Source organism: Onychomys torridus, chromosome 6 (genome assembly GCF_903995425.1).
Source record: "Onychomys torridus chromosome 6, mOncTor1.1, whole genome shotgun sequence".
Lineage (NCBI taxonomy): Eukaryota > Metazoa > Chordata > Mammalia > Rodentia > Cricetidae > Onychomys > Onychomys torridus.
The window spans coordinates 127,375,442-127,400,313 of record NC_050448.1 but is presented as its reverse complement, the minus strand read 5'-3'; the positions used below and the strand labels follow the sequence as shown (position 1 = coordinate 127,400,313).

General features: G+C 40.9%; 1 protein-coding gene across 2 annotated transcripts in view; it reads left to right on the top strand.

The window, feature by feature from the left end:
* The first annotated feature begins 5,715 nt into the window (after nt 1–5,715).
* Nucleotides 5,716–24,872, top strand: part of Ptgfr (prostaglandin F receptor) — a 38,959-nt gene continuing 19,802 nt past the window's right edge. Inside the window, exons 1-2 of one of the 2 annotated variants that reach the window (XM_036190969.1) lie at nt 5,716–5,842; nt 7,373–8,242. In XM_036190969.1, the coding sequence (XP_036046862.1) occupies nt 7,445–8,242 (798 nt within the window). In that variant the 5' untranslated portion in view covers nt 5,716–5,842; nt 7,373–7,444. Of the gene's footprint in view, nt 5,843–6,257; nt 6,332–7,372; nt 8,243–24,872 lie in introns of those variants that run through there. The other variant, XM_036190970.1, reaches the window with a different exon arrangement.

Below are 24,872 nucleotides of genomic sequence, written 5' to 3'. Positions count from 1 at the left end.
ACCATTTCTCTTGCCAACCTTTTCCAAACTGACCTTTGCCGATGCTTTCTTGTAACACACTGGTACTGGCAATTCTTCTCTGAACAAGCAGCAGTAAATTCTTTGTTCCAGGTAGCAGCATCACCAAAGTCACCAACACGATGAGAAGCAGCCGGCAACTCGGAGCAGCAGTCACTGCCTCCATGTTTCCACCACTGTTTGTAGCTCGGCCCCCGGCCAAAACTTCTCCTAGGTTGGCCTCAAACTCAGGATCCTCCTGCCTCTGCCTCTGCCTCTGCCTCTGCCTCTGCCTCTTTCAGCAAGTCTTACCAGCATGCGCCGCCACTACCGGCTGAGTGAGTGTAGCTCGGGCCTGAGCTGGGGCTCACAAGGCCACAGGCAAGAGGCTTTGTCATGAATTTGTACCACGAACGTTGGGCGCCAGATGTTGTAGGAATCTTAAAAGTTCTTATTAATGAAATCAAACCCGAGGCCAGCTAATGGGGTGAATGCTGGAAGATCAAAGAAGCAGAACAAGCCACAGCTATCTCACCTTGCTAGTTCCTCAGGTGATCCTGTTTCCTCAGGCTAGAAGCTTCTGAGTCCTCCTCCACATGAATCTCAGCTGAACTGTGTTGCTCCAAAGCTTAACTAACTACATGCTTTTTCCTCTCTAGTTCCTGGTCCTCATGCCTTATATACCTTTTTCTTTCTGCCCCCACTCCCTGGGGTTAAAGGCGTGGGTCACCATGCTTGGCTGTTTCTAAAGTGGCCTTGAACTCAGAGATCTGGCTAGCTCTGTCTCCCAAGTGCTGGGATTAAAGGTGTGTACCACCACCGCCCAACTTCTGCTATAGCTGACTCTTCCCATTTTCTAGCCACCATTTTTGGCTTTGTTCTAGTGGCTGTCTGTTCTCTGACCCCAGATATGTTTATTTCAGGGAACACACAATATTTTGGGGAACACAATACCACCACAGCTTTCCTCAGTTCCATTAGTGAATTTAAGGAAAACTAAAAATTTAGTGTCTCATATGGTTGCAGGCAGGAATCCCAAAGTAAAGGTGACAATGAGGTTAGGTCTTCTGAGAGATGTACTGGGAAACCTGTTCGCTGCCATGTTCTTGCCTGATGCTTGGATGGTGATCTTAGCTCTGCAGCTGCATCCCTCCAGTTTATACCTTGATTTTTACATGTGTGTGGACATTGTGTGTTACACCCTCACATGGTTGTCTATGGATAAAGACCTCAGCCATATTGGACTAGAAGTCTAACTTATTCCAGCATGGCCTGAATGTGGTTGCATCTGAAATAACTCTTGCCAGAATTACAATAACAATCCCCTTCTTCATTGTCTCTGGCCTCTTTGGACTCTTGTCTGGCCTACCTTCCCATGCAGGTAGACTGGCCTATGGTATGCCAGCCATGAAGCACATTGACCAAGTTCATAATTTAAGTTTTTCCGTACCTGATAATGATATGTAACCTAAGGAAATTACCAGATTCTTTAATCCTTGTTTTCTTCCTTGTAATAATTAAAAGACATAATGTGACTATCTACACCACAGGATTAAATTAAGTAGTTTAAAGGTATGTAGAACTCTGTCTATGGTAGCTGTTGCTATATCTTTATATAACACCATGTGATTTTAGTAGTCCCTCATTTACAATGGAAATACACCCCCCCCCCCAACCAAACAACTTCTTATAATCTCAGTCCACAAGAGGATACTATTTTTCACACATACCACTTTGGGGAAAGCTTTTAAACAAATGTTGAACAGAATCCTTTATTTTAAAAAAATTAACCAATACTGTCAATCTTCCAGAAAGTAGATAATAGTCTATAGGCCCCTCTGAACCCTAGTCCCATCGGGAAGTACTATGTGGGAAGTGCTCTCATCAACTCTTTCCTACTTAACCTAGCTTCCAGGACCCTTCCCAGTCTACTCAGTTACTTCTCCCTCAAGACTTGCCTCTTATTCCTCACCCTCTGAAGTCTTTGCTTCAGCTCACATCCCTAGCTTCTGAAATATGTGGGACTTCATACATGATTCTCTTCATCTTTTACATTCTTGCCCTGATCACTCAGACAACTGACTCCCGGTCAGTTTTCAGGGATCTGTACTGTACAAGAAAGACTGATGTATATGTTGTAGGCTAACTCTCAATCTGCTGTCATTGTATTATTGCCAACTTTATGTACTATGGTGGGTCTTTAGAAACACATGATTAAATGAATGAGTTAATTAAGTGACTTAAACACAGATGTGTGACCCTAAGCATAAAGAAGTCAAGTATCTTAGTTTCTTGAACAGCAAGCATATTGTGAGAAAACCAAATCTATTTGACCACAGGCTGGTATTCTTCCCAAGTCTTCATGTAGCTCTGGGTTTAATAAAACATAGAGTGCTGTCCTTTATATCCAAGGTTGCTGCTGAGAAATAAACCAGAAGAAAGACAGACGTCTGCATTGTTTTGGTTTGGGTGCAGAAGGTTTTGCAATATCCAATCCACATTCTTACACAACATCTCAGGCGAGCTATGACATTTCTTTGTTGTTGTTAACTATTTATGGTGACAGTGTAGAAAGGCTAGGGGGTAAAAAGAAAAGAAAGTTGAGGAGAAGAAGTTGAATAAAAAGGTATTTCGGAGTACAGGGAGGTTGTCCAACAGTCAAGGCATCCGCCACCACGTCCGATGATCTGAATTAGATCCCTGATACCCACATAATGGAAGGAGAAACTACAATCCCAAATTATCCTCTGAATTTCACATGCATCCTATGATATGTTTGTACTCATGCACCACACACCCCCCCTACATGTACACAAAACAACTAAATAAATGTAATTTAAAAATATTTTTTTTGAAAAGAAAGATATTTTGGTTCTCTTGTTGGGTCTGAGCGACTGTGGGACTGGCGGGTAAGAGAGATTTGTCCTGACTGTGGGCCAGGCAGGCTTCTTGTTATCTGTTTCTTCTATCTTAAATTAACCCATTTTTATTAATCTGTAAGTTGCCATGTGGCTCGTGGCTTACCGGTACCTTACATCTTTATTGTCATGGCAGTGACTGTCAGCATCTCCCAGTCCCAGCCTTCACCTCCCCAGCCTTCTCCTCCTCCTTGTCCCGCCTACCCTATCCTTCCTGCCTGGCTACTGGCCAATCAGCACTTTATTTATTTTAACCAATCAGAGCAACACATTTGACATATAGAACATCCCACAGCAGTATTACATATATTAGTTTTTATGTATCAAGTATTTACATAATAAAAATGAAGAGACTAAAGTTTTTATTTTCATAACAACCAAACTGGGCATGTTTCCTCCATTAATCTTGATGGCAGATTCCAATAAACCTTTGTAGGCAGTTTAATTAAAATGACAAAACTCAATTCTCAACATTCCTTCTTGATTTTTATGGAGTTTTATTTCTATCTCAATGTCATGGGGTATGCACATCTTCTGTCTAAATTGCTCCATGTCTAATCCTGAGTGGTGATTGCTAAGCACACATATGCAGTGCATTACCTTCTTCTGAGTGGAGATAAAGCTAGCATCAGTTTTGTCTCCATTCACTATAGGAGAATGCTGGTATTTTGAACCCCATCACATGCTTACCTCAGGAGCATGTTCACTTCCTAGCAGAACCAGGGCTCTGTGCTTGCTCACACAGGAGTTATGTTTTTCTTCTAGAAACAGTACTGGCAGAGGGCTAATTCTTACTGAATCTGTTGAATGGATGTGTCCATAAATACCTTTACAGGAATGTCAGCTTCTTACATGCAACAATAAAATTAAACTACATTTTAGAAGGGTTTGCCAGCCTCTTACTCTCTCCTCTTAGGTTTTGGTCTGAAAGCTTTCCTTTCTGTGCATCTACCAGTTTTCAAGAGCTACCTTTGGGGATTTGGGTTGCACATGGGCTTGGGGTGCATCATTGACAATTCCTAATTGTTTACTCTTCCATAGCAGCTTACCCTGATTATATCAATGTGTCTAGTTTGTCTTGCGAAGACATGTTGGTATTTAGGACTTTTCACGAGCACTCAAGTGAACTATGTCTTGGTGAAGGAATAGGGTTCTAAAGAAGGAATTTCAATAACAGAAAGTAGATTGAAAAAATGATACAATTTATGTAGCACTTTGAAAGAAGGAATCACTATTGCTTTGATTTTATTAACAGCTACAGTTTGACACTGAATGAGAAAGCACGTTTTTCTATCCCATACTCAGTGCCACAGCAGCTGGTGTGTGATGGCCCTGTCCTCAAGTTCCAGAGCTCTGAAATGGAAATGCGGATGAGAGAGTTTATTAATAAGGTTTGGTGAGAGTCCAGGTGCTGTTCCGGCGAGGACAGAGGGAGGATGGATAAGAACTCTGTAGAGGTTCATGTCAGTGAGAGAAACACAAGAAAGATGATCAACATGCAGTAGGTGACTTAGTACTGTTAATCATTGAAGGAAAGAGTGGCGCTTGGTGTCACATTTTCAGAGTGGCATATGACATGGTTGTTTTTTGGATACTGGCCATCCAGGCACACTATTTTTTTTAAACTAATTAAAACATTCAATTCTCTGACCATACCAAAGTAAGTTTAAAACATGCTATGATAATATCAATAAAAAATTCTCTGTCTCCACCACAGGGGGAAAGTGTGCAGTTGCTCTGTTCTACAGTTAATGGCTAATTTATTTTATCTCACTTTTGCACTTTATGATCCCTTGCAATTTTCAGGAATTTAGAAGTGCCTTGTAGTTCTGGAGTGGAGAAAGGGGATTATTTAAATGTGCCATTGTTTCTTTTCTCTTCACAGCTGGTGACAACATCTTACTAAGTTCAGAAGAGAAATTCAGAGCAGTAATAGAATCACGTTAGGTGTTGAGATGAGAAACGAGATGTTAGCAGGTGTGGGGTGTTGTGTCATCGGCTAAAAGCAATTACAGAGTAAAAAAAAAAACAACTCACACTGTAAAAGTTCATTTAACACTATACATTCATGATATAACATGGCTCAAATAACAATTCTTAATGAAAAATAAGCGTATCTGTACTTGATTGTAAACTAATTTTTACAAAATCTGTTAGGTGCACATCCTTTGTTGTGGATGTCACCTGAAATTCTTTCAAGGACTTTGATGCTATCCAAACCCAGGCCAACAGGTGCTCAGGGATGCTGCTCACACTGTTCCCTCATTCTCTTTCCCAGATGGACTTGAGCTCCTAGGACAGTAGAACCTAAGGCTGTTCAAACGTACAGCAGCTGGCCAGAATTCTTTTTATTCGTTCCCTCGGGATATCTGCCACGAAGTTCTCTTTCAAACAGGCAGCCCTTTCTCCCTGTGACCCCTTCTGGTTGGACTTGGAGCGAGTTTATTCTGTAAGCTGCATCCCACAACTAAACACACCAGGGTCTAGACATTTCTTGGCCCTCCTTGTTCCTGCTTTCCAGCCTCAGAAATGGCCTTTTTCGTTTGGAAATGAGCTTAGAGCAAAACTTTCCGTGGCTGTCTGGTGGCTGAAAGTGTTTGCGGCTGCTGGGTGACCAAAGCATCTGAGTAGCTAGCCTTACCCTGTGCGGGTAGGAAAAGGGGGCGGAGAGGAGAAAGACAAGGAAGGGGCGGAGGTCATTGAGCCCTCCACCCCGTGGAGGCTGGGAGCATCGCTAGGTGCCTTGGAATCCAGGGCACAGTTGGACCAGTAGGTCCTGCGGGTGATATAGGGCCCAGAGGCGACATAGGAAGTACTGAGCCGTGGAACCTGAGGTTGCCGCTGCGTGGGGCTGAGTGCGCCACGGCAAACGGGGCACAGAGCTCTTCTGCTCCGGACACAGCCACTCGGTGGCCCAGGATGGCAAGGTAACCAGCAATCCGATGGCTACATTCCCATGGCCAGATTCCCACGGCCCTGGATTCTCCAGGGTTGATAAAGTTCCCCGGAGACAGCTGTAGGGACCCTGGTGGGGAGCACCTTAGGCTGCACTTAGCAGTGACTTTGAACCCGATTCGTGGGGCGCTATGGAGAAGGGAGGGTGTATGGGCTGGGCTGTATGATGGGGCTCAGTAGCAAGGATCCCCCCCCCCCCCCCCACACACACACACATACAGAGGAGAGAAGCAGGCAAACCGGGATACCTCCTTCTCTCCTTGAGATTCCCTGCTGGTGGCTCTTCATAGACCTTTCCCAGTCTGCTGCAGGCCTCTGGCGCCCTCCAGGGTGGGAGGGAAAAGAATTCTCTGGAGTTTGAAGAATTGCAAAAAGTTCCAGCAAGTTGGTTGGGTTTAGTGGAGATGTTGCAAGTTGAGGCCCCATGAGGTGCGCGGTTTGCAACTGGCGAAAGTCAATCTGTGAGTAAGACACCGAGGGGGCAGCCAGACTCTCCCTGGGGACCCTTAAAGCCACTGTGTTGTGGAGTCCGCAGCCTCCCTCCGGGAAACGGGGAAGGAAAGCTTCATTGGGAAACCAATCTTATTAGCTGGGGGTGGGGTGGCTGTGGTCCTGTAGCTTGCCGGTGACTGGGGAAACAACACCGTTCTTCTCACTGAAGGCTGCAGTAACCTGACAGCATCTTTCAGGCCGAAGTGTTGAGGGGACTCTGCTTTCCCTCTAGATCTTCTAGCAAGAGATTGCTGCCCTGGCAGAAAGAGGGTAGAGAAGGGCTCTGCCATCAGAACTCAGAGCTGTGACACTCTCTTCCAGGAGACTAAGTGTGCGTCTCTCTGTCTCTGTCTCTGTCTCTCCTCTCTCTCTGTCTGTCTCTGTCTCTCCTCCCCCCTCTCTCTCTCTGTCTCTGTCTCTCCTCCCCCCTCTGTCTCTCTCTCTGTCTCTCTCTGTCTCTGTCTCTCCTCCCCCCTCTCTCTCTGTCTCTCTCTCTCTCTCTGTTTTTGTCTGTGCATTGCCCTTTCATGACTTGGTTTTAGAAGCCTTCTGGTTAGCAGGAGGAAGCTTGCTGGAGCAAGTCCACAGAAGCTGTAGTCTGCATGACAAGCAGGTGGCTCACCTAGACTTGGGGGTCAGTGCCTTACAGAGAAAAGACCGAGTTCTTAAAGGACTTGTTATTTAAATAGAGTGTCATGCCTTGAAAATGTAATTGAACTGAAATTTAAGATGCCAGGGACATGTCAGAGGGGTTCCCAGAGATTTCCATCCTCAAAGGGAAGTAAACTGACAGCTGTTAATTCGGGCGGGCGATATCTTTACCTTGGAAGAGAGAGAAAGGAAAAAAAAAGAAGAATCAAGGGGCAGATGCATGCTGGGTTCAGAATGCTGCCACCTGACTTATAATAGGCTGCATAAATCCACCCCAGGCCAGGGTGCTGGGGCACTTGGTTTTATATGTCAGATATCTGGCAATTTGGTCTTTATAATTCCTGTCCTGTGTGCTACAGATGTCTGCACTTCGAGACTGCACAGTGGTGACAGAGAGATGACCTGAGGGGACAGCTTCTATCTCCACAACAATGTCCATGAACAGTTCCAAACAGCCAGTGTTTCCTGCAGCTGGAATCATCGCAAATACAACCTGCCAAACGCAAAACCGGCTTTCAGTATTTTTTTCAATAATCTTCATGACAGTAGGAATCTTATCTAACAGCCTGGCCATTGCCATTCTCATGAAGGCATATCAGAGATTTAGACAGAAGTCAAAGGCCTCCTTTCTGCTCCTGGCTAGTGGCCTGGTGATCACAGACTTTTTTGGCCATCTCATCAATGGAGGGATAGCTGTCTTTGTATATGCTTCTGATAAAGACTGGATCCGCTTCGATCAGTCAAACATCCTGTGCAGTGTTTTTGGAATCTCTATGGTGTTTTCTGGTTTGTGTCCACTTTTTCTAGGCAGTGCGATGGCCATTGAGCGGTGTATAGGAGTCACCAACCCTATATTCCATTCTACGAAAATCACATCTACACACGTGAAGATGATATTGAGTGGGGTGTGCATGTTTGCTGTTTTTGTGGCTCTGCTGCCTATCCTCGGGCACCGAGACTATCGAATCCAAGCGTCTAGAACCTGGTGCTTCTACAACACAGAGCACATTGAAGACTGGGAAGACCGGTTTTATCTCTTGTTCTTTTCTTTCCTGGGCCTCTTAGCTCTTGGTGTTTCGTTCTTGTGCAATGCCATCACAGGAGTCACACTCCTAAGGGTGAAGTTTAGAAGTCAGCAGCATAGACAAGGCAGATCTCACCACTTTGAGATGGTCATTCAGCTCCTGGCCATAATGTGCGTCTCCTGCATCTGCTGGAGTCCCTTTCTGGTAAGACCCTGAAGTACTGACAGTTGCTGCTTGCTTGAGATTATCTATGCTCTCTACAAGGTCTGTTGTTTTTATCAGAGTTGTTGGATTAGAATGTCGATCTTTTAAATGCTAAAATTGACTTGCATGCTCAGCTCTGGACCACATGTTTATTCTTCCCATAGGCCCCAAATTAAATGTGTTTCCACACAAGTGTAAGCATAGTCTTTCTTGCTTCCACGTGGGACAGTGTAAAGTGACATACGTAGTAGCTTCAATATACTGGGCGTAATTATCTTCTACAATGGCAGCAGAAGGAGTGGTTGTGTTGGACCATTGTGTCAGAATCAGGTGGGTTTTGATAGAAAGTGACACGGACTTTAATCTGCAGATGGAGCAGAGCAACTGTAAGGTTACTTTGAACATGTAAGCATGAAGTCACAGTTTGCCAACTATGGGGATGAGCTGAGATACCTGACAGGTCAGCCAACCCTGCAGGTAATGAAGAGAAGACATCACTAGTTCACTAAGGCCAGTGCGATGCTGACAGAGTGGGGAGAATGATTGACAGGAAGGTCAGACATTCGTCCTTTTACTTTCCTTTCTTTAAAAGCTCTGTAGTCAGCAGGGATGTGTGACAGCTTGGTGTTTTAATCTGAAAATAGAGGAATTTGTAAAGCAACCATATTCTCTTCCAGATAGAAGACAAAAAAACTATCAGTGCAGTTATGGCCCAAGCTCATTCACCAAATTCATTTATGATGAGAGAAATTATAATATATAATTAAAGAGGAAAAGCAAACTTCTGTAAGATGGAGAGTGACAGGTGATTTCATTATCATTTGCCTACAGTGGTGGGGAAGTGGGCTAGCATCCAGAGATGAGTATCCAGGTTGGACCAAAGTCGAAATGAGGCAGGAGGAGAAGCAAGGTGGAGGTAGAGGCAATGCTAGGTATGGTAATCACTAAGGATGCTAGCTGAAGGTCTGTTATTAATGCACTTTCCTGTATCCCAAGTATGCCAGCTGTCTGAGAATGCACAGCTCTGACGCACAGCACAGATGATCTTCACGCACATGAAAGGTTGTGAGTACAGCTCATGTCAGATGGTTTTGTTTTATAAAAAGACTTTGTTTTTTATAAGTGCTCATTTGTCTTCATTTTATTGATTTGCAACTTCAATTCAGTTCCTTAAACTGTTAAATCTTTTAAGAATCTATTCATGCTTTCCTTGGGCTAGCCAGGTAGAATGGTCCAGAAGACTCTGCACTGTCAGTTTCTGGAACCTGAGGTGAGTTAAGGCTGGAATCTGAATTGTCCTTAGTAGTGTCATGTTCTAATTGAAGGATAAAAACCAGATAAAACATGTTGAATTGCATCAGTGCTCATTTTGAGTGGTCTAATTTAAGTTTATGATACTTGGCACAAGGAATTTCTTAAGTTTTTAAACTAATCCCACTCTTGCCAAGGATATGTTGAATTTACATTCTTTTTTTTGCTAAAATTTTAGTTTCTTTTGGTGATTGGATAAATAAAATGATTTAATTTGTATTTTGAATAATTTTAATGGGTTTCATCTTTATGAGACTGTTTTCTTTTTCTCTTCTACCTCCTCTCCTTTTGATTAGCATACAAAGTAAAGTTTTCCTGATGCATTTTCTTTACTTTTCCTTTAGGAATTATTGATATACTTATGTATTGCTACTTCTAAAATTCTTTTCAGTGTGTAAATTCCTCCTGTGTGAATTGCATAGGCAATGCACGACAGGTACCTCTCCATTGGTCAATATTATAAGTTGTTTCAACCATCCTAAGGATTTGGCTAACATATGATGATGTCAAGTGTCTGCCTATCACCCCATTCTGGCTCGTAACTGTGGTGTATTTCATTTCATGGAGGAGGAAAACAGAATTTGCATTTACCTAGGAATGAGTTTTAGAAGTCAAGAATAAATATTGCATTTACTTAAAATATAACTTCCTAGTAACATTTAGGTTTTGCCATATCTGTATTTCATAATTGTAATTAAGATTAACTCAGATAAATTCACTGAATTAAAGTTCCAGCTGACAAATATAAGAGTCCAGACTAGGCATTTGGCTTTGAGTTCCATATAGAAACACACTCACTCAGAAATCTGAGAGTCAAACAGCAATTATAAAGTGATCTTTTGAGCTTTCTAGGCAAATGACCTTTGCCTGGAACTTACCAGGTAGACGGGCTGTCCTTGAATTTGTGGGGAGCCTCTTGCTCTGTCCCCTGAGTGCTGGAATGATAAGCAAGCACCACCCGACCCAGTGCCAAGTAACAGCTTCTTGGTAACCTTTGTTTGCTTGTGTATATGTATGGGCAACATTTCGTTTTAATGCCCTCTTCACAGAATACACAGCTTTAAGAGGAGTTACTATAATCACTATGCATATTTCTCTAGTTTGGCAGGGCAATAAATACTTGTTAACTGGTTGATTGAAACTTAAGTAGGATGAATGTCAAGAGATTGGAAATGATTGACCAGAATGGATTCTGAGTTTTGTAGGTCAGAGTTAAGCAAGTACTGAAACTAAATGGTAAATTTTAATGTTTTCTACATCAGCACCTGTATGTAGGTTTATGAAATGCTGAAATTCAGCTACCCCTCAATAGAAGGCCAGATGCTTATTTTACTATCTCTTCAAAGGACAATTTTAAATGAAGGAAAACAAAGTATTTGAGGAACAAGATGATTTCCTATGTATGGAGTGTACCCAAGAAATGTGTTCTTTTGTATATGTAGAATTGAATTTTAATTTTTCTTGGTTTGTCACTCTTATGCAAATGTTTTTAGTCATCTTTGTAGTTAAATATTTAGTCTCTAGGGTGATTATTAGATACAGATAAATTGGGTAGTTAGTTTAGCTTTGACTGAAATTGCTGAAGGTCCCATCTTATACTGACCAGATCTTATAGATAGGGTGAATAGTCAATGATGGGGATAGAGAATCTTCATCCTGTGGTTGTTTGGAAGGCTGACACCCATCACTTTTTAAAAACACTGAATAGAAATCTCTGCATATCTCTGTCCTTGTTTTATCACTGAAGATTTGGAGATGGATACACATCTGATTGTGTTAAGTGAAAAGAAAATGTAGAAAGTCCATAAACATGCATTCTGGTCTGGATCCTTGGTCAAACATTCGTAATCTCTTAACATTCTGTGTACATTAACAGTCAGCCAATATCTATGTGTCTGAATCTGTGCATGTAACATGTTTATGTATATAAGTAGTATGTATATAATATTTGTTCTTTAAATTCTTTACTTATTATTTTATTATTATGTTTATTTATTTATTTACTTTTGTATGTGTATGTGTATGTGTATGTGTGTGATGTATACTATGTATATCCAAGTACTTTTGGAGGCCAGAAGAGTGTATCAGATTCTTTGGAGCTGGAGTCACTCAGGTCCTTGGACAGATAAGCAAGTGCTTATAAATACTGAATCATCTCTCCAGTGCCATATGTATTTTCATACATATAAAATACACATTTGTATATATGCATATATATATATATATATATATATATATATATATATATATATATTCACAGAGAGAGAGATTATACACAACTGTTAAAATTATTTACAAAGTTCTGTAGTTAGAGTTTTCCTGCCTGGTCCAGTCAGGACAAATCTCTCTTACCCGCCAGTCCCACAGTCGCTCAGACCCAACCAAGAAAGCACACAGAAACTTACATTGTTTAGAGACTGTATGGCTGTGGCAGGCTTCTTATTATCTACTTCTTCTATCTTAAATTAACCCATTTCTGTTAGTCTATACTTTGCCACATGGCTTGTGGCTTACCAGTGTCTTTACATGTTGCTTTTCATGGTGGCGGCTGGTGGTGTCTCTCCCCAGCCTTCTACTTCCCAGAATTCTCTTCTCTCTTGTCCCGCCTATGCTTCCTGCCTGGCCACTGGCCAATCAGAACTTTATTTACACAGAGCAATATCCACAGCAAAGTTCAGAATATTAACTAATACACCTTTATATCTGACCATGTCAGATAAGAGGGATTCCACTGAAGTAGAGAACAAAGTGAACACGGTGTACCCAACCATAAGGTGTACGCCAAGGACCTAGCTCATACCCATACAGGTCTGTGCTTCTTGATTCATGGGGAGTGGGGGCTGTCTCTGATTCTTTTGCCTGCACTTGGGACCCTTTTCCTCCTATGGAGTTGCCTTGTCCAGCTGTGATACGAGTGTTTGTGCCTAGTCTTATTATATCTTGTTAGGCCACGTTTGGTGGATATCCCTGGGAGTCCTGCGCTCGCTCTCTCTCTCTCTCTCTCTCTCTCTCTCTCTCTCTCTCTCTCTCTCAAGGGAAACTGAGAAGTTGATCTGGAAGAGAGTGAAGGGACAGGGAGGGACTAGGCAGAGTGGAGAGAGGGGAGGTGTGAGTAGGGACTGGAAGGAGTGAAGGGGCAGGGGAACAACTTTGGTCATGATGTAATGTATGAGAGAAGAATACAAGTTAAAAAAAACAAACAAACAAGCAAACAAACAAAAAGAGCAAAGTGGACTCTTCCTGTGCTATTTCTTACCTTGGCAAAAGGTGTTTTGTTTCTTGTTTTGGTCATCATTTGATTGCTGCTTACTTATGTCATCTCAGCTGCCTTCCATCTTAAATGGCAGTGTGTCTTTGGAATATGGGAGTCACAGTGCAGGTCCCTGGAAGGATCTATGACTCCAGGGTTCTGCTGCTGTAAAGGTATCCAACAACTCAGAGACATACATTTGGTGGTTCCTTTCAGAAGAAAAGATACAGTAAGTGGTACTATGCCAGCAAGGTTTAAATTCTGCAGATGAGGGCAGCCTTCTCACACTGGCTAGGCATGCAGCAGGTGACAGAGAGGGTCACTGAGTGGCTGGCACCACAGTGGACTTGAGAACTCTAGGAGCACATTCCCACCCTGAGTCTTGACATCTTTTGCCTAGAGCTCTCCTGACTTTCCTGTGGCTTTTACACTGTTTTCTTGTTGCTCAAATATTGCTTCTTCTAGGCTGTCTTAAAAATGATTGTTTCAGCTGTCAGTGGTGGTACACACCTTTCATCTCAGCACTTGGGAGACAGAGGCAGGCAGATCCCTGTGACTTTCGGGCCAGCCTGGTCTACAGAGCGAGTTCCAGGACAGCCAGAGCTGTTACACAGAGAAACCCTGTCTCAAAAAAAAAAAAAAATATATATATATATATATATATATATATATATATATATATATATATATAATAAACAAAATAAAATCATTTCTTCACTCCTCTCTTCCCTTTCTCTGCTTTATTTCCCTCAAAACACTCAGAAGTATGTAGTATTTCTCAGTTTGTGTGGTAGTTGTTTGGCTTTTGCCTCGTTTATGTAAGCTCTGAGAGGTAAGGACCTTGTTTATTGCTATACCCTCAGTTCCCCGGCTCAGTATTGGGCCCTTGGTTGGTTTTTATAGAAGACGTTAGCAGAATATTATGCAACAGAATGCTATGTGTGACTACATTGTCTCAGCTGTGCATTCTATATGTGACCTGGTTGGATTTGGCCCTCCCGATTCATGATTGGAAGTGGAATGTTCAGAGAGGAGGAAAACTTCCACCTTGATGTTCCCAAGTTATAGGTTATAGAATCTTTGAGAACCCTGGGCCTTCTGAAGCCTGAATCTGGATTAGAATTTAGGGTCTGGTCAGTGTCTAGAAGAATCTTACAGATAAACAAGGCTTGGGATTTTACTTTTTATTATTACAATAATCTGTTTATGTGTCATTTCCTCAATTAGTCTTAGTGGTCCTTGGTGTTGTGCCCTATGGCATTTGTGTTTTAGATTTTAAACACTGGGGTGGCGGGGTGGCGGGGTGGCGGGGTGGTGGGGCTGGTGTTAGTCAACATGTGTTTAACAAAAAACTAACAAATCAAGCATTAAATGGGAATTACTGAGGCAAAAGGAAATGTTAGGCAATAAAAGGGCAGTATAATCTATCCTAATGGTTTTAGCCTTGTCTTTCTCTTTCCTGACACCCTGTAATGCATGTGGTAATCTTGTCAGGGGGCAAGGGGAGAAAATTACTTAGAAAAAAGACTTCCAGATGTTTCATGCTCAGTGCCATAAAATGCAATCTTTAAATGTTGAAATTTGTAAAATTGGGCTTGGTAATGTCATGTTTCTACTGGCTGATTGAATTAATACATGTGTGTATATATATGTCTATCTACTTAACTACCTAACTTCCTATTTATATCTCGCTTTGTATATTTTTTTAGGCAGGTGTTAGATATCTCAGATTTGCCTTAAACTCATTATGTAGCCAAAGATGTGTTCAAACTTCTGTCTCTACCTCCTGAATTCTAGGATTACATGTGTAGGCCACCACACCTGATGTCCACAGTGCTGGAGATGGAATCCAAGGCTTTGTGAATGCTCCACATGCACTTGGTCAACAGAGTCATGTTTCCAGCTCTTGGTTTGTATAGTAAGACCAGAAAACCGGACACTTTATGTTTAGAAACCAGTTCTCAGAATAACCAGGCAGACTGTCTATAGATGTGGAAGCAGTCTATAGAGAGAGTCATTTGGATGAGTCTTCCTCATGGGTGTTTCCTTCAGCTGAGGATAGCTACCTTGCCCATGATTAATCCACTGTCTCTGTCCGTGGTTATCTATAGTAATAGATAAGCATGGAACTGGAGACCTTTGGTCCATGTCTCATTTGGGACATGGCCACAGTGGGCTTCCTGCTTTCAAGCTTGCTGAGGTACCAAGCAGAGGGCGTTCCTCACAGTTTCTTAGCAGCTTGGCTTCTGCCTAGTCTTGCTACCCTCACTGACCCACAGTTTGGAAAGTTTTTGGTATAAAGACCTTTAGCTGAATGCTGATTTTCTGCAGAGTTTACTTTGGGACAATGATTCAGAAGTCTGCTCATGTCTTATCTACATATAAAGCATTTTGCCTATAGACTTGGAATAGGACCAGATAAGCATGCTGCACTCTGCATATGGAACTGAACTTGGATGAGAAGAGTAACATTTTTCCCCATGAAAAATATGCCCAGTGAATGTTAATTAGTTAAAGAAAAGACACTGCTAGGCTGAGAAATTCCACGAAAATCAATTGCTTAAAATGAGCATGGTGGTCTGGAAGATTTTATTATTTTAAGTTCATTTGTTCTTGGCAAAACAAGATTTGTTGTTTTCAAGAAGAAAGACATAAAAATTCCCAAAGATGTCATAGGCATGGAGACAACACTTACAAAACATTACTTGAACCGTTTAAGTATAAACAAATCACAAACATGTGAATTACAGTTATGTCCTCATGTCTTCTGATTTACTATGTGGGATTTTTATTAAGCCTCCATACATTTAAGGAACAATTTAAGATATGAATGTTTCCAGATCTTCCTGTATTCTCAGATGTAATTTTATATGTTTGGACTTGTGTGAACAGGAGGTATATAAAATGCAATCACATCTGTGTTTGGTTTGAAAGGCCTTATCAGCCACACCAATTTGACTGTGTTCAGGAAGGAATGGGGGAAATTCATCTTTTGATCCTTGCAAAAATATCTCTCAAAGCTCCTGCCAACTTGTCACTCTGTCCTCTGACCTGGATGTGAGGGTGTGTGTGCCATAGAGGACTGGATGCAGCTGTGATTTCCACAGACACGGAAGCAGGAATGTCCTCATTCCTGCTCAGCTATTGAGTCCCCAAATGAAAACCAGACTGTAGGATGCTGACAGGGACTGGGGATGTAGTGTGATCATGAAGGAGACAGAGACAATTGGATCCAGTGGAAGGAATCATGCTAGCTTTTTGAGCTTTGTGGCAAATCAAGCCTTGCCTTGAGGGCAGTTACTGACTGGGAACAGGACCTTCAGCATCACCACTTCTTTGCTGTCACTTTGGAGTGACCCTGAGCTAAGTTTGTGCATACGGGAATTAATTGCAATAAATATACTCACTCAGAGATATTATTGGGTTAAATCATTTGACTTTCTAAACACTGTAACAGAGCCATCAGCACATAGTAGATAACAACAACAACAACAACAACAACAACAACAATCTATGACACTATTGCCATGATTTCTGCTCACCATGCTGATTAAATTAATTGTGTTTAGTTCAGATATTCTTCATGCTTTTTTCCCCACTAAGATGGGCTGGCTGAAGCACAGAAAAAGGGTAGATTTTTTTTTTTATAATTTCAGAAAAACTTTTTGGACATTTTTACTTGTTCCTGATTCTGATCCTTATTTCAGTATCACATCAGAAGTAGATGGTGCCTGCTAATCCTTTGTACCTTGCTCCATTTAAATATTCTTATACTGCAGGTAACGAGTCAAGTTAAAGTTAGCAAAAATAGTTGGAACCATCACAAGGTACCATGCTTGGGGCTGTAAGTGGCACAGGAAGAAGACAAGCTCCTCTCCAGAGAGAGGGGACAGCTAGACCAAGTAAGAGGGGTAGGTCTTTGCTCTTGAAGCAGTGGTGGTGACAGAGGGCAGAGGTTTAGAGCCAGCTTTCAGGTCTCCTTTCCTCCATTCGGCCATGTGATTAGAATGATTTACTCACATACAAAGTGGGTATCTTTATAGGTTTGTGGCAAAAACTAAATAGACTAATATGTGTGAAGAAGCATTTAAAATTGTGTCTCATGTACATTAAGTGCCATATGTTTTTAGTTATTATGCTATTATTTATTGTTGCTGTCACTATGAAATGATAATCCTGTCATATAGTAATTTTGTCAATGAGATAATCTAAGGGACTTTAAAATTACCAAGTTAATGAAGTGAGTGTCTGAGGAGCTGCCCCTTCCACTTTGGAGACTCATTAGTACTTAGCTAGCTACTGATTTGACAAACTCTTACTATGCACTTGTCCCGTGACAGGCACTGTTACTTTATTCTAGAACATCAACCACCATGATTCAACTGTTTGTAAAACTGGTCGCAATTAAGGGTACTTGAGGAAGGTGAAGGGATGTGTGTCAGAAGCTGAAATAAAGTAATAGCAGGTATTTTATTGTGGATGAGATTGTCTTTGACAATGAACACAATAGAAAAGTGTCTAGAGAATGTCTTTTAGAAAGAAAAGTTACTTGTCATGGAAATCCAAAGCCAAGGTACATAAGTGTTCAAACTGAAAAGGATAAAAGAATAATGTCTAGAGATAGAAAAGTATGCATTTGAGACAATGTTGTTTGTTCAGGTTGTAACAACACTAGAATACAGTAGATTGCAGAGAATTAATATTTTTCAATTGAAAATAGATTCTTCTCTCATACAATACATTGTGACCTCAGTTTCCCTTCCCTCCACACCTCCCAGCATGGGTCAGCAATGAATTAATATGAAGAGATATTTTCCAAGCAATGAAATGAACACTAGAACAGTTAAATTGGACAATACATATTGAATTATTAAAGTAGTATTTCATACAATCTTTGGATAAGTGACATGACTCAAAATGTAGAAGAAACATAAAACGTTGGTGAGAAAGGAACTGCAGAAGTTTCTAGTACTTTATAAGCATGCAGGTTAAAAACATTTTGGAGAAAAACTAAAAATAAAAAGTAATTTAAATTTCTATGAATTTTAATAGTAGAAATTCTAAAACTAAAAATGTACTTAGATTTTCCTTTACTTACTAACTCCTTCATTGGCCTGTTCCTTGCTAAGGAAGAACTGAATGTCTCCCAAGTAGGGGGCAGAGAACCCAGTAGTAGAAACATTCTCAGAAAAACATTCCCATGAACTCTCAGAAACAGACCTCCAGCTCCTTCACAGGCTGTGCTAGAAAGTGGTTAGAGCTTTTGCCTTGAATGTAGAGGGTTAAAGATTCAATCACAAGCCCTGAAAAAATACTTAATGGCTGTATGTGATGACACTAGTTTCTAATGCATGGCTACAATCTGTCTAGTAAATCTAATTGTTGCATACAAATCTATTTTTAATATGGGATGGGTATAACAATTTCTATTTTTTGACTCTTCTTGGAACAAGCCAAGAGCCAACTAAGTGCCCACTAACCGTGAAGTCCTAGGTGGAGCACAAATGTACATGACTGAGGACCAATCACAGGGTTGTAGCAGTTACAGAGCAGAGACTAGCTGTTGTTATTGTCACATGTTCATCATTTTGCTTTTCATATTCTTGTCTCAGGATCAGAAGAGAGAAAAGGAGTTAGGAATGAGTAAATGGCTGGGAGATGAAAGGCAGGGATGGGGATGGAGAACAGATACAGCTATGAGGGCTGAAGAAGTCTAGCAGTGTGTGTGCATGAGCGCGCGTGTGTGTGTGGGGGGCAGGTGGCAGGGCCTGCTTAGGAACCCTGTTGGAAAGAGAGGCCATCCTTCACATCCACAGCTGCCATCTTCACACTGAAGAACATTCAGTTTCATGCATTGCACTCTCTTAAGCTACACAGAAAGACTTCATTAACTACAACACTCTGTCAGAAGCACAGCAGACTGAAGTTAGGGTCAAGTTTCCTAAACCCTGCTACCATAAGGGAACCTGCTTGCATTCTTCCACTCAGCTGCATAGTGTGTGTGTTACTTTAGGTTTTTGATTAATAGACCAAAAGATTCTCTGTCCCAGTGATTATTGGGTCTCTTTTGTGCAAGGGCATGTGTATTTTTCTAAGTGTTTTTTCAAGTACTCTTTGGGTATCAAAGAACAGGTAATTCTGATATTCGAAATAATTAGAAAATCATTTGTATAAGAGGAATTGATTTTCAATTTTTATTTCAATTTTAATTTAGTACTTTGATTTGTTGGTAGAAAATTGATCAATTTCTTTTGTGGTTACTGCCTTTTGTTTGATGTGTAGGAAGTGATTTTCTAAGAATAAGCTGATGTGACAGTATTTATCTGATTTTCTTTCCTACCATTTCCCCCTTTATTTTTAATATTTCCTTATATATTCACACCCACATCTATATCTTACTCTATGTATATATCTGTATACACATCACATCTGTATCTATAGTTATATCTTTCTATCAGGCCAGCAAGCTCTCAGAATCTGCCTGACTCTGCTTCCCAGTGCTTGGATTACAGGCTTTCACAGAAAGGCCTGCTTTTTTTTCTTCAGGGTTTGGGTCTCCTGTTTCCATAGAAAATGCTCTTACCACTGAGTCATTTCCATTGTCCCCATGATGTTTATGTTTTAAATACATTTACAACTCAATTTGGTTTGATTTCAGAGTTAATAATCCGAGTTTTATTTTGAACAGTTAGCTAGTTGCCCTCAAATGACTAGTGATTATTTTAAATTACTACCTGTCTTGTATATGGAATTCTTATATAGTACATGTTTAGATCTTCCTGAACCTGTTAGCTAATTCTATTTATCTACTTTTTTTTTTTTTCCTTTTTGAGAAAAGGTCTCCCTTTGTAACCCTGGCTGTCCTGGAACTTTCTATGTAGATCAGGCTGGCCTCAAACACACAGAGATCCGCCTGCCTTTGCCTCTCAAGTGCTGAGATTAAAGGCGTGCGCCACTGTGCTCAGGTATTCATTTCCCTTTTTATCCAGCACATGCATATTTTCATTCTTTTCTTCACAAAAGTCTACACAAATTGTCTGAAGAAATCTGATGTCCTGTTTTTATTGTACTGGTTGTATTCTGAAAGTCAGTAATAGTAGTTTCCCGTGAGGTGTGTTTGGAAACATCATGGGTTAGATGAGAAACTTCTTTCCATAGTTTTATTAAAGTCAGTGTTACCTGTTCACAGCCCTTGTTTCATCCTGGCCCTTGTTAGCCTGTACAGTGGCTATGACTGCCTTTATCATACCACAGACAGGCCAGGGCTGAGGTACTGTCCCCCAAAAAAGTGTCAGGGCCTACTCTACACTGCAGAGATGTTTCATGGTTTGTGTGGTCCACTCTCCCTGCCACTGAGCCCCTCTCAACTCTTTGCTCTTCCTTGGGAAAGGCTTGTAGACATGTAAGGTGCCACTAACTGGCCATGCTGATGGAATCAGGGCACAAAGCATGAGTCACTTGCTTAAACCAAGGAGGTCATTGTTTCTCAAAACCTGTATTTCTTACAATATTATGTATAAACAACAAAAACTGGTTTTACAATGTCAAGTTAATTTAATATGTGATTTGCCAATGCAGTCATTTTGTCTGTAAGATGCTGGAATGAACAGCATAACCACATAGTACTGAGTCGACTTTCAGATTGTTCTGAGCTGTCTTTGTTTTTGGGTGTAGACATTCCTGCAATGTATCTTTGAAACAAAACAGGTCAAGACTTTCTTTCCTCTTCTCTCATGTCTTCAGTGCCTTTTGGTTGATGCTTGAGGCTGGGAGCAAGAAAACAAAATATGGTCAGAACCTTCCTGCTCCCATCATCTGCAACTTCCCATCCCTGTGCGACAGCCTGTACCTGAACAGGAGTTTTTTCTGCTAATTCCGAAGAGTGTGAAGGTAAACTAGATGAGGGTCAGAGAGTAGAAGAGTGTGGCTAAATCCGCTTTGAAAGGGTTGATTTTAAAGAGCTCTGGGAACTTGGTGCTGCCCACAGTGGTCCTCAGCACCTGGAACTGCCCTATCCCCCTGGCAGTCCAGCTATGGTTTAGGTTCAGTGTTGCCTAAGACCAGGGTATTAGTAAGAAACTTCTGAGAATTTCCCTCTAGTGTGGCACACCCTGAAGGGTTGCTTAAATAAGAAATGTTCCTTTTCAGTCAGGCTTTAATAGAATTGCTCATGGGAGGAAAAAAAAAAACCTGTGCAAAGGCCTTTATATCCCTTATTTCCTAGTATATAAGTTCCTTTCATAATTGTAAATAAGAGAGTTGCAGATAGCCCTGTCATTGCAATGAATGGAGAGTTCGTTTCTGATGTAATTTGGTATCATATGCTTCTAACTGTACTTTGAACATTTTTATTTCTGAGATTATAATTTAATTACATTTGTCTCTTCCCTATATTTTTACCACCAATAGTTCCCACAGTTTCCAGTATGTGGTCCTCCTCTCCCGATTCTGAGTTCATCTCAGTTCTTTGCCCTTTTTTGCCAAGGTTGGTAGACTTGAATGGTGTTGATAATTTGGCCATAACAATGAAATTAGGGCAAGAAGAAAGAATCACCTTAAACCAGAGAGGTCATATCTATCTCCAAATGAGAAAAGTACCCACTCTACCTAATATTAAAAAATAAACCAAAACATTCAATCGAACAATCAAACATCTAAAGCCCTTACATAAATTGGTAGGTTCCGACACTTTTATAGGGTATATGGTGATTCTTTCCCCCACTGAAAGCCTAAAGCAGCTAAAGGGAATACAAACAACCACTCTGCTAACAAAGAAAATAACCAAACAATTCTAAATGCATGACAGTGAACAGAGGGCTTTGCTTTTCAACACTGACCATTCATACTTAGAGAAGGCTGCTGTGTGAGTATAATGTCAAGGCCAACTTGCTGAAAGTGTTTTCCGGGTAGGAAGGAAGACAGTGATCTATCTAGGAGCAAATTCTATGTGCCCTGTTGACCTTTCCCTAACTTGTCAAGTCTGGTTTGTCTCTATAAGTTGAGCACTCACAACACAAAGCCAGTCAGTCAGATGAGATTGTATTCCACACTGTCCACCTAGGAGGCCATTTGATTTATGCATGGCCGAAACAGTGGGGCCATATTTTACACACACCCATCCTTTGTCTCAAACACCTACCTTGGTTTTGAGTGGCATTAGGAGACAGGCGTCCTTCTGTGTTCATCCAGATGGACCACCTTTCTCTTGGACTTCTGGGGTTTTTTTTGCTTGTTTCTCAAAAATTGAAGCTGAAATAAACACAGTTCACCCAGAGATTATTTATCTGCTAAACAGTGTAAGGAGACAGGAAGAAACCACTTAGAAAGCATGCTTCATTGTGGTTTCAGAATGATGCCCTGCGCCTTCAGGTACAGAGCAAAGGCCTAGCATGCAAGAAGTCCCCAGGAATTTCTCTGCTGCCACCCCAGTCCTTATAAGAACAAAGCACTGTCAGCACACTTTGACTCAGAGGATGAAGATCTCTCTTTAGATGAACTCTACTTTCCCTGTCCGTGGAAGGCATTGTGTGGAAGGGGAACTCTGGGTCTCCCTGGACCGTTCCTTTGGGAGAGGGTGACTTCAGGAATAGATCAATATAGTTTGTTAAGTAACATTTTTATAGCTAAAATCATAACAGTTCCATGTGAATGCTAGCTGTGGACTAATATTTCTCCTTGCAGAATTTAAACAAACAACAAACAGCACATTCTTTCATTGATAAAATGCCAAACTTGCATGGTCTCATGTGAAAAATCACAAGGATATTCAAATCTATATGTGGCTGGTGAAAATCACCTTTAAGAGTATGTTACCCTGGAAGATAGAGGCAGGAGGATCAGGAATTCAGGATCAGCCTCAGCTACAAATTAAGTTCAAAGCTAGCCTGGGCTACATGAGATCCTGACCAAACAAACAAACAAAACAACCCCTCCCAAATCCCTCCAAAACAATAAAAAACCCCAAACCAAACTCAAACTGAAACAAACTAAAACAAAAAAAGCCAACCAAACAAATAACAAAGTAATATTTTACTATATCATATTAAATCAATTGGATTGTTTTTTTTGAATTGCAGTCCTGAAATTCTTGATTTGCTTTTCATTACCTGTATGGTATTCTCTATGAAATCTGCCCTGATTATTCCAGTTTACATTTATCTCACATTGGATGAAACAGATCAAATTTGATCTGCTCCTAGTATGTTTGTTTGGTGACTGGCTGTCTCTCAAGTTAGTGGAAACTCCTCAGTGACAAGCCAACGTCATCTGTTTCTACTTTGTTTCCTTTGGTGCCTTGTACGTGGTTTGGAAAGGTCCAAGGAAAATAAAGCTCGTCCTTTAGAATCCTTTAATCACAAATAAAAATTCATGAAGGAAATAACATCCTTAGTGGCAATGGTTATTAAGTGCCTAGGATGTCACATAAGGGTTTTGCTAGAAAAATATTTTTTGAAGAATGTTATAACTTTTTTGAAGTATAACTATAAAACTGTCATTGTGGTAATTGTTTTGTTTTTAAAGTTCTTGCTTAGATGGTTTGTTCTAAGAATTCAGAATGAATGTACTAAGAAAAACCCTGCATGCTCATCTCCTATTATGTCCACAGGCAGGTAGAGCTCAAGTGCTGTTGAATCCCACAGCGTTCCTCTTCTACTTGTCCCCAGACACAGAGAACATTAATGAGTATTTGGAGGGCTTAACCCAAAGGATGTAACAATTTACAAGTCTATATTTAGCATTGTGAGTTATTATCTAACACAATTAGCCATACATTATATCTGAAATTTTAGTTAAAAATAAAATATCCCCAGAGATAAGGCAATAGTATTCCGACACAAGGAAAATACAAAAATTTTGATTTGACCATGATTTGTGGAGAAAAATAAATGTGATTAAAAAGGGTATTCATTTTGTATTCTATTGTTATGGTAATGTAGATCTGACTATAGCCATGTCTGAACAAATTTGCTAAAATTAGCATTTAAAGTATTTTTAAAAAGTAATTATTCCCTCTCCTTTATAGATCATGATACTTCCTAGTCTCTCATCTTTCCCACCTTGATCTAAACTGGCCTCTAATTTACCTGTGAAAATCTAAAATTTCCAAATTTAAAAATAGGCAGCCTTGTTAGTTGGCAATGAATGTTAAAATCACACTTGATTTTGTAGATATTTTGGTCTTTGAGCAGCATCTTTTCTTTACTCTTGTCATTGAAATGTTAAAGCCATGCATAGAGGTCACAAGTCCCTTGCCTGTGTTCATGGCAGACTTTGGTTAAAGCCAGAGGGAGCTGCGAGGAACCAGCTATAGGGTTTTGGTTACAGCAAAGCAAACCTTTATTTTGATGTATTCATCTCACTTTGAGCAGAATGATTATTGGCCCAAGTGTCTTGCTACATCTGATGGTTTTAGGACCAGGGCACCACTGCTTGCCCTCATACCCAGACGTGTCTGTAGCTGGAGGACACCATAGTTCTTTGTGTGTGTTTATGTACTATGCATATCCATACCTGTGTATGAGGAAGCCAGAAGAGGAGGCTGCTCTCTCCATCTTGTTCCCTTGAGGCAGGATTTCTCACTGAACCCGGAGCCAGGATTGTGGATAGTGAGCCCCATGATCCTCTTGTGTTCCCCTTCTGAAGTCCTGGGTTTATAGGCACTCATGGCGATACCCAGCTGCTTTCACATCTCCCTCTTGTGTATGCATGTGTGCACATGCATGTCTGTATGTGTGTCTACATGCACACATGAATACAGTGTCCCTTGGAGGCCAGAAATTGGATCTCCTAGAGCTGAAGTTAAACACAGTTATGAATCACCTGATACGGGTTCTGGGAATTGAATTTGCAATAGCGGTATTTTCTCTTAGCTGCTGAGCCATCTCTCTTGCTCTAAGGTCTTGATTTTTGAATGGATCCAAAGGTATGGCCTTAATGAAAATTCACTATTTTTAAAATAAGCCAATGACAGGAGGATCAGGATCTGTCCCTGGTCTATGGGCAGGCTTCTGGAATCCAGTGCCTGTGATGTGACACCTTGCACAGCCTTGGTGCAGTGGGAAGGGGCTT